Genomic DNA, 10,149 nt, shown 5'->3' on the forward strand with positions numbered 1-10,149 from the left:
GCTACCGTGTAATGTATTTTCAAAAATTGCATAATTTCGTTCATTCACATCTCATTTTGCGTTGGTTACGAAGATGCACCCTGCAGTTACATTTGGTTAACTCCTAGAAGTTTCCGAACCCTCCATCAACTCTACATTTACAACCTTCCTATTTGATTACTTTTCTGATCTTCATTCTCGACATGCACTTGATATAGTCGTTATCGAGACTTCTACTTGTATATGAGTGTAATTGAGCGCCAGTTCTACTTCTTCGTGATTACAAACGACCACTACTTTGAACACGTCTGGCCGTAGGGCGCCAATAGATGACAGATACTGAAACGTGGCGCTGGTCCTAGCTGCAATAGGGAAAGATGATTCTTTGCATCACATAAGCTCGGATTTTTATGTTATTGAAAATATGTATCAGCATGAACGCAGCTTTCTGCACCTTACGCATTGCCCACGTAGGAATGCAATTCGTGGCTCATGACCTATAGATTGAGTACATGCATTCCGTATCAGAGCGTATGCATTCACAACAGCCCTTACTAAGATAGAACACGGATATATCATGTCGTCGAATAGATGTGATGCTGAAAATATATTCGTCTCGGAATGTAGCAGCTTGAAAGAAGCTCACTGCACCGTCCATATTGATCATGTTGAAATACAGTTTGTAACTCCGGATTAGCTTGGGAATGCACACTTGCATCCTCTTTGCAGTGATAATATCCTGCGATGAGACAAGGTTTATTTCAGTTGTATATGACTGTGGGTGCAGATTAGATTATATCTTGAAATATTATTTTTCTACAATCATTTTGCGACGGCTGGTCAAATGTCCATTTTCCCAGCCAATCTGTGTATCCCACTCATTATCTTCATTAGCCAACATCAGGGTGTTCACTGTCCATGATGACAGAGATAACCAGATTTCCTGAAGATGTACCGCGTGTTGCAGGCCGGCATGCCATAACGTCGCTCCAAGACGAGCTATATATTTTTGAAATACAATGATGGTCATGTCCAATTGATGTTGCGTGGTAACAATCCTCCAAAAGCGCAGAAAATTATTCCGAAGTTCAACAAATTGGTAATAATGTTCATATAACTTCTACATTCTCAGAGTCTACGATGATAAAACTCTATTGGTTGTGTACGTAGTGGAAGTACGATAAGCGAAACATAGTTTGTAACGCGATAGCGGTCGAATGGCATTCGTTTTTATTGGAATAATGATGATTAATATTATTATCAATTATATGAGCTCGTTGCGCAACTTTGTTGTGTTCAAATAGATGACGGCCAGGATGGGTGAGTCATAAATCACAATTGGAGATTTGAACATTGAACATAGACTGTGAGCGATTTTCTTTGGTATGCAATAAATTTGACAAATCGAAAGTAGGATCATTGTCATGGTTCTGGCAAAACTGTCAATATATGGAAAAAGTATGGAAGTTTGAAAAAAACGTTCCATACCATACTTAGGAAACTTCCATACCATACCATACCATACTTGCACTCTTCCATATTCCATACCATACCATACTTCCATACCATATCATGCCCTGGTATTATTGGCGTTTGACGACTACTATGGTAATTTCCAGCAGACCAATTCCCTTCATTTTTTATTCTATAGCTTCCGACTTCTAGCACGGCCCACTTCTAGGCTTATTCCAACATACATAATACACGGATGACATGGCGAGGAGAAGCCTAGATAAACCTTTAACACTTAGGTTGGAACTCTTAGAGTCGACCTCGATCGGACTCGAACCTGTAACCGATTGGCGTTGCAGCTGTGGATTATACCATTACGCTATCTTCATATCATTATACAACTACGCTTCAGATGTGGCAATCAATTGTAGCAGGGGTGTCCACTGTCCAAACTGCGACTCTTTGAGCCTTTGATTACGGCTCATTAATGACTGCACATGGATATCCCCATATTTCTGAGAAGTGGAATCTGAATATGAGACAATCCGTCATATCATGCATTAACAGTAGGCGTACTGTATCCGTATTGTTTCTTACCTTACCGTTTACAAAGGGATAGAAAAATTACTGGACGCCGGCTATACGGGTCGTCATTGAGCTATTGTACTGTCTAATCGAGATCACGTAAGCATTCATACGTGAATGTGGAACATAATGATGTACAGGGAACTTAAAGGTCAACTATATCGGCGAAAACAACTTTGGCTATTTCTATCGAGTTTTTCTTGCTGATTCCAACAAGGCATATCTTACCTCCCAAAACTAATTAGTTTCTGAGATATGAAGCCGCAAAGATGGCAAAATCCCACCACCTGCAAAACGCTGGTAAAATCAGTGAGCCGTATCGATGACGTCAGCACCATGATGATTCCTGGCGGCGTGACTGTACTGTACTGGTATAATGTCAACATCTGAAGTTGTGGATGTGGAGGCTATGGACTGAACTTATAGCGACATACGATCATACCTGAATCCATCTCCACTGCATAAACTAGATTCATAGTTTTTACACCGTCGATCAATTCGCATGCATTCTGACAGCTGCATTCGTCTATCATTATTGTACACAATAAAATGATCCGATTGACAAGATTTTACTTGATACTAATGCAGATAGATTTTACTTGATACTAATGCAGATAGAATATCAATGATCATCTCGTATTAGTAAGAAATTTGCGAAAAATCCTGGCAAATAATGCTGATTCTGATGCTCTGAGGATTGGACAGTATCTTCATTGGTTCTATGCGCCAGAATGATTTCCTCTTCCATGACGGTCTACCTGACTGAAATAACAATTTAATATCAGCAAATTCAATCCCCATGTACAATCAAGAACATTTTGTAACGCAGCAAAACTCAAAATAATAATTACGTATTGCGATCCTGTATCTTCATCTGCTGTACCGGCTTCTCTGCTCCCTGATGGCTTGCTCCCGCGGCAATCTTACTCGTGCAGCAGCAAGTGGAGGGGGATCTGGTCTTACCTCCTGATCAGTGATTGAATGTCGGACACGCCTCCAAACCTCTTTCTGCACATTTGTACAGTATCCTTTGTGGTATAAAAAAGTGTTATCACAATGTGCTTTCGAGCAATCAAAGACTGTAGCGGCTTACTGTATGTAGCATCCGTCAGCACTTTTTTATCTGACACCCTTCCTTGTATTTGACATACTTCACCGCAAAAAGCTGTTCTCCTGACCTGCTTCTTTTGTGATCCCTGCAGCTATTCTCATTAAAATGCAGAACAGCTAGTCGCATCCTAAAGAGGTGGTGGTTCATTTGGACGGATATTCGATTGAAACAGAACTGCATAGGCCTACTTGCCTTGCACGCTGACTTCTGTATCTGTAATGATATAGCTTGGGAGCAAAGTGATTCAGAAGGGCGTTGAAGGTTTCATTTCCCGAAGTGTTGCTTGAGCCAGACAACTGCTTGATGTCATTCATCATACGTCTAGAATAAATCACATCATGCAGCTTCTGGTATTGAATTGATTCTGAAACAATAGATTTGATCATTCACATATTAGCAGCATTCTGCTTTGGTTGAGCATCATTCCGCTTGTATTCAAATAATAAGTGGTGCCATCATTGAATTATTTTTGCATACCTTCACTGAACCATTGCCGTGGAATAGTCAACTCCCCATGTTCACAAGCAGGAAAATGTGTGTTCTCTGGGTGAACATGTTGGTTGGTGATGTGGTTACCAACAGCCTTCCAAACTTCGGTGTTAACCTCTCCATTTCCATCCCCTCGCCTTGCACAGAAGTAAAGTTGTGCAGTCAAGGCCTTTTGCCACAGTGCAATAAGCTTACAGTCCTTCCTCTTTGACAAGGCAGATAATTTCTTTTTCAATCCTGAAACAGCGTGCGACTATGTCACTATAGCTGATGTCGTCACATTGAGCACGAAAATAAGGAAAGATGAATGAACATGATACCCTTTGCAATGTGCCAAGTGTCAAAAGAATGCTTGACTTCTGGACATTCATCACGGAGGTACTTTCGGATCTGTGGATGTCTATCAGTCACAAGCTCTTTTACTGTAGCGGATTGCATTACTGAAGCTAGACAACGCCGCAGACCTTCCTTCTCCATGTACGAACTTCCTCCAGTTTCGTTGAACTTGGAAAATACAACTGTGCTTTATAAATTTTTAACAGTGCAATATATGCTAAACATACATACCTGAACCAACTCACAACATAGAATACTCTTCGTGGTTGTGTCCATCAAAGAGTAAACCATATATTTGGCAGAGTGCCCCGGACTGTCAGCTCTTAAAACACACCATGATTTGGACAGATTTCCATGCCTAATAAACAAGGTTAGGTATGATAAAAAGCATCTAACCTAGGGTTGCCATACGTCCGGAATTTCCCGGACATGTCCGGAATTTCACTGAAAAATCTGCGTCCGGGAGGAATTTCTGAAATATGCCTGAATGTCCGGAATTTTGAAGGCTTGAAGCAGGCTCAAAAGTTTTTCATAAATCAACATAAACAATATTATTTTAAAGCAGATTTATGCTATTCAAAATTGTTCTTCGCGCCGCGTGCGAGTTCATGCAACGTATAATGATATTAGGATGGGAACCAGGCATCACTCTCGCCAAAAAATGCAAAATAAAATATAAATAATCATCATTTACTGAAATAAGTCTGATTGTAATCGCAATTATAAGCTAACGGACAACGGTATATTCCTAGAGTTGGTTGGCCGATTGGATGTTTGAGTCACAGACAGTGGTTCCAAATGTTGGGGTCGTTTGCCTTTATCTGGGGATCGCGATGATGTTGGACGTACCGTAATCAGCTTCCTAGGCCGTGAGTAGGTTTGAGCAAGCTGATTTTTTTTTAGTAATCAGCTTATCAAGTTTTGAGCTTAGCCACGGAACATTTTCAAGTGGTAAATGAGGTCACGACCATAAAAGGTTGGAGATCACTGGATGTGCAGCCTGCTGGTGCATTTTAAAGTAGCCTAATATATGGAAGAATCAATATTATTGACAGAATTGATATACATAAAATTTAACAGTCACATGCATATAGTAAGTGGCCAGCAAGTTACATCGACTACCCTATGGCGGGCCCAAGATCAGTGCTTTTTTGGGTGGAAGGGGGCAGAAAAAATGTTGTTTCGGACCTGATTAAAACACAAACAGAGAGCCGCACCGACCTAACAGTATAGCAGGACTGTCAAACACAATCCTGACAGGCCAGCCACGGCCCGCCAGATGATTTCATCCGGCCCGTGGACGAATCCATTGCAGACCTTAGCAAATAGCAATCACCAGAGCTCACATTACAGATGGCCCTATGTTCCACTCCATTCCTGTATAGTGTATACCTTGGCGGCCAACCCGTGGCGCGCGGGCCAAATGTGGCTAACGAGAAGGGTTTGGTTGGCCCGCGACGTAATTCTCGAAATTAGTTATACCACAAAAAATCAATTAGCCGGATAATTTATTGTGAACTGGCAAGGCCAATTAAAAATTTGATTAACCTGACCACGGAATGTATGATGATGATGACTAAAATATCGGTTCTGACGCATTGGCGTAGATAGGGGCCAGCCACCTTTTCCGTAGATCTTCGTACATGACCAAGCAGTATAATATTTCGTGGCCGATTTATCTGACTTGATATTTTTCTTAGAACTTCTCGCGATTTATTGTCACTCAATTTCTTTTTACTATTGCTACCCCCATGCAAATTAAAATACGCCTAATTTACAGAATTGAGTCTGACTGTATTCGAAATTATGAGAGAAGGTGTCGTCCAACATGTTCTAGTCTGCAATGGCAGGAAGATCGCTGGCGATAAAACCTCTGCGCAAAATGTTAGACGCATATTTTCCGAAGCCATAAAATATTCGATATTAATATGCCCAAGAACCGATTTATCAGGTCCTTGCCAAATGAGCCTAGCGGTATATAGATTCGACCCACAATATATGCAATAACAATATTATAGACCGAATACGTTCATAAACTTTCAGAAATTTTCGCAGCGGTTGGGACCTGAGTGCACTGCACACTGACTTTTCGTGACACAATTGTAATCGATTTTGGCGCGTAGTAATATAAGTATTGTTTTCGCCGTTACCTTACAAATGTTTCTTAACATCAAGTGGTCCGCGCAATGGTTCGTAAATCTAATGTGACCCTTTGGCCCAAAAGGTTGGCCGCCCAAGGTGTATACACTATACAGTCGATGGTCAATGCTTTGATATTTTGACGTCATATTGACGGTCAATGTGTCACACCTTATTTTAAAATCCGCTAGTGGGCGCTAAAGAGTGTCCGGAATTTGCTTCGCAAAAATATGGTAACCCTAATCTAACCTTCCGTCACCCGAAAGGGTTAATGAGTGTCCTGCCACCCTTGCCATACATGCTGCCTTCTCTTCGTCATAAATATAATCTACTGATGGAATTATGAAAGTTTTTTGATGTTGCATGTATGCAGCATAGGAGATAACATGCATTCCCATGAACTTGAACATCTTCAAAGCCTTTGCAGGGGAAGATCCACTCATGAATATCGCATTACTTATTGCAATATTTCCTTCACTGGTTCCTCTGCTCAGTTGCTCCTGATTTTTCCAAACTCGTTTAAATTTGCAAGTATCATTGTCACATAGCTGATGAATAGTCAATAAGCTGCCAGAACAGTTCTCCCGGAGCGAAGCTTCTGAGCTACAGACTGGGCACTGTGAAAATAGATTAACCAGCTTCTTCTTTTCTACCATGACAAACGTCAGCTGAACATCTTCATCCTCAGAAAGCCTATAACAGAAATTCATCTTGTGATTCGAAACGCTACTTCAACATTTTAAATGACTTACTCAGAAGTTTCATCACTTTCAGGCAGGTAATCATCGACTTCTGATTCACTATCAGAATTGCTACCGCTGCTGATGTACTGACTGGAAGTCAAGAAACTTTTACCGAACTGACTGGAGAAATTCGACATAGGTGGGGTTGCTGTAACTCCTAGAAAACTAATACGTGAGGTTCTGCTAAAACTTCAACAAGCAATTATTTATACCCTTGCTCCTAAAATGAATGGACTGGACAGCATGTGTTTGACAACTTCTATCTAGCATCACAGGAGCTGAGCATATTTGACTGGACTCGCATAACATCGGGAATGATGTAGAGCATCCAGGTGCATCCTCATCTGTTTGTCCAACACTTTCTGGAAACGTGGAGACCTGCATTGAGCGCAATGAGTTTTCTTCCTGTTCAAGGTGCTTAAATAGATAATGAATGTCCAGTCTCAAGTCATATCAAAGACGGTTTCTCTAGCTAAATATTGCAGATCATACCATAAACATGTAGTACACCAAGTTATTACCTTGTCATCAGTGCCTGTGTCCATGGTCGTTGCTGCACGTTTTCTTGCTCTGTCTAGTTTTTGAACTGCAGATGCTACTTTGGGCTTTTTTGGTTCCCTGTCATGACTTCTGTTATAGAATTTCATTGGAACGGCATCTGGCTTCAATAATCCCACTCGACAGTGAAACCCTAATGATGCTTTCACCTTATTTACGGGAAGGTATTGGTCCTCGTCAAAGTGATCAGAACATAAAACACAACCGTGATATGCAGGAGGAGATTTCGGCGGCGGCCCTTTCCAATTATCGCGTGTCCTTCTGACCATTCTCACCCACGTCTCATGGCGTTCTTTATCTTTTTTAACATCGGGGAACGTGTGGAAAGACACTTTCGGTAGACTGTATTGGCTATTTGAGCAGCCCTATGCAACGCACCTCCGTCCACCAAGATTGAATTTCCGTTTTTTTCCCCTATAACTCCCTCTACATTACCCATGGTAAATTAAATGAAGCTAAAGTAACATAAAATGAGGATTGAATAGCCAAGTCGAACCTAACGAAATAATTAAACGCATAATAAATCATCCGATATCTGTTGAGCAGCTTATCTCTGGCTTCCACTTCTGCAAAACATCATGCTGGCTACGTCACTCGTCATGGTTGATGATTTTACAACCGTTTCTCAGCAGTTGACTGTTTTAACTACGATATCTCAGAAAATACTTAATTTTAGAAGGTAAGATGCACATTATTGGAATCAGCAGAATAAACTCTATAGAATTAGCCAAAGTTGTTTTCGTCGATATAGTTGACCTTTAATACTTAATCCCGGTAGCATGTTACATTACCTGCGGACGGACAATAGTGCATACGGTAGCACACATGAAAGAATATATATAAATTCTTAATGAGTTGCGAGCTCATGCCTCAAACTCAAACAAACTCAAACAAACTCAAACTCAAACTCAAACATATGAAAGAATATATATAAATTCTTAATGAGTTGCGAGCTCATGCCTCAAACTCGCAAGGATGTGCTCCCTGCTTTACAAACAAGTAATATTGTATATAAATTCCAATGCCACTGTGATAGTCGGTATGTGGGTCGCACATCTTTGTGGTTGGCTGAGCGAGTGAACCAACATGTGCCTAAATCGATTAGGTCAGTAAACAAACCTATCGATCGATCTGCACTTGTTCTTCGGTGTAAGGAAGCGGTTGACTCTACTTCCTATAACCATGCAGGTCTCAGCGTTCAACTCTGCAATTGGTCAACATTTAATGAACTACCCGGTGTGTGCCAGTCATTACTATGACAGTATGTTAACTGTGATTACTAAATGCAGATCTGCCTTCCATCTGTCTGTCTTGGAGTCAACCATAATAAAATTGACCAATCCGGATTTATGTCGGCAGAAAGAGTTTCTATATATAATCTCAAAATTTCCCATTAGTATATACCGCTATTTGTCTGTGTGTTGTCTTCCGTGTATTATAGTATAATTTGATTTTCTCTCGTCTCTTGTTATGACTACCGGTACAACTGACTTTGCCTAGCGTTATTTTTTATTATTTCATTATTACGTCATACTTTGCCTTTTTGGTGTTCGTTTGAATCTCTCTCTGTATGCTTATTATTGTGCCGTTAACTCTCGATAAGGGGGACACGAAAAATCTTCGAGTTGATAAATTCTTTACTGCAATGGATGTAGTTGTGAAAGCAATACTCAAGTTTAGTACCGCCAACCATATTTTCGAGTTGCGAGCTATACAACTAAGTTTTGTAAAGGCTCGAAATGAATAAAAAGCTGGTGTTCAGTTTGCAATTCGTTTTAGTTGTCTGGAATTCGTCATTGGTGTGTTGTTCTACAACTTCCCCTTCCAGTCATTGTATCATTTGATATCTATTCTGCTACGAAACATGAAACAATGCAGTGAGCCATTTCCCAAATGCCACGAGACTGGTTGATCCCGCCACGAGGTATATTATTACTGATAAAATGCAAGCGTTGCGACTTTGCTTCATAATCCATAGAAATGATTAAGGAAGGAGTGCTTGGTTTGCAAACACTTTTTGAATAGTATACTGCTCTGCGCGATACTTGCATTGTTTTTCTGCCAAGCAAAATCCCTGCCCGCTTCAATATACATCCGTAACTAATCATTTCATTTTAAAATTGATGGGACAGCGGCGGTTCGTCACATATAGGGCCTTTTAACTGAGGTGAGTTCACTCGAGAGGTTTTCCTAAAACAATTTGAGTTTACTCGGATTCCACGATGGACTTGTGACTCGGAGTCAAATGTTAAAGTCAATTTTCAGGTCATCAAATATTTGACCGTTCAGGGGTTAGCAGCAGAGATGGTGCATTGCTTCTCATAATGATATATATTCCTGCAGTAGACTTCCAATTTTATATATCACTGGAATATTCTTGCAAATGTAGGTTTTATAACAAATTTCATATCTCCCGATCATGTGTCGCGTTTCACGCTAAATATACCGATGATGGATTCAATAAGTTTTCACAAACGCAACGGCCAGTGTAATTAATGTAAATTGTGGCAACGTGTTTATTTCGCGTACTTTCATATCGATTAGTATTCCTCAGTACAAATCCATCTTACTAGATTGGGATTTTTCAACTAAATGTTAAGACGTTTGGTATTTTAGGTATTGTTCCATGCAGCACACTGCGTGGTGAGATCCGGGAAAGTGACCCTATACAACTTTTGAGAGTGCACGCAGCAAGATCTTGATAGTTTTCTCATATAATTTAACCTATTTGTATAGTAGACACATATCCTGCTTCAA

At 40.4% G+C, this 10,149-nt stretch overlaps 1 protein-coding gene across 2 annotated transcripts; it reads right to left on the reverse strand.

The window, feature by feature from the left end:
- Positions 1 to 2,161: 2,161 nt before the first annotated feature.
- LOC145445749 (uncharacterized) lies at positions 2,162 to 8,148 on the reverse strand. Of its 2 annotated transcripts, none has more exons than XM_080323879.1 (10): positions 7,047 to 8,148; positions 6,844 to 6,991; positions 6,341 to 6,784; positions 4,184 to 4,274; positions 3,937 to 4,120; positions 3,605 to 3,853; positions 3,320 to 3,491; positions 3,110 to 3,254; positions 2,868 to 3,044; positions 2,162 to 2,774 (listed from the first exon to the last, which is right to left on the reverse strand). In XM_080323879.1, the coding sequence occupies exons 1-8, from the start codon at positions 7,216 to 7,218 to the stop codon at positions 3,125 to 3,127; spliced, it is 1,590 nt and encodes a 529-aa protein (XP_080180005.1). In that variant the 5' UTR covers positions 7,219 to 8,148; the 3' UTR covers positions 2,162 to 2,774; positions 2,868 to 3,044; positions 3,110 to 3,124. The 2 variants fall into 2 exon arrangements, with proteins under 2 accessions (XP_080180005.1, XP_080179994.1); XM_080323868.1 differs by having other exon boundaries at positions 2,162 to 2,778.
- Positions 8,149 to 10,149: the final 2,001 nt, after the last annotated feature.

This window comes from Botryllus schlosseri, chromosome 1 (assembly GCF_051294905.1).
Source record: "Botryllus schlosseri isolate E-star chromosome 1, Bs_hap1, whole genome shotgun sequence".
Lineage (NCBI taxonomy): Eukaryota > Metazoa > Chordata > Ascidiacea > Stolidobranchia > Styelidae > Botryllus > Botryllus schlosseri.

Bases quoted from the DNA above. Each gene is read 5' to 3' on its own strand.
- LOC145445749 (XM_080323879.1), bottom strand. From the start codon at position 7,218: ATGCAGGTCTCCACGTTTCCAGAAAGTGTTGGACAAACAGATGAGGAT. The intron at 4,275-6,340 runs GTTAGATTAGGG...GTGTGTTTTAAG, and splicing joins ACCCTTTCGGGTGACGGAAG to AGCTGACAGTCCGGGGCACT. The intron at 3,255-3,319 runs GCAAGTAGGCCT...CCACCTCTTTAG, and splicing joins TACAGAAGTCAGCGTGCAAG to GATGCGACTAGCTGTTCTGC.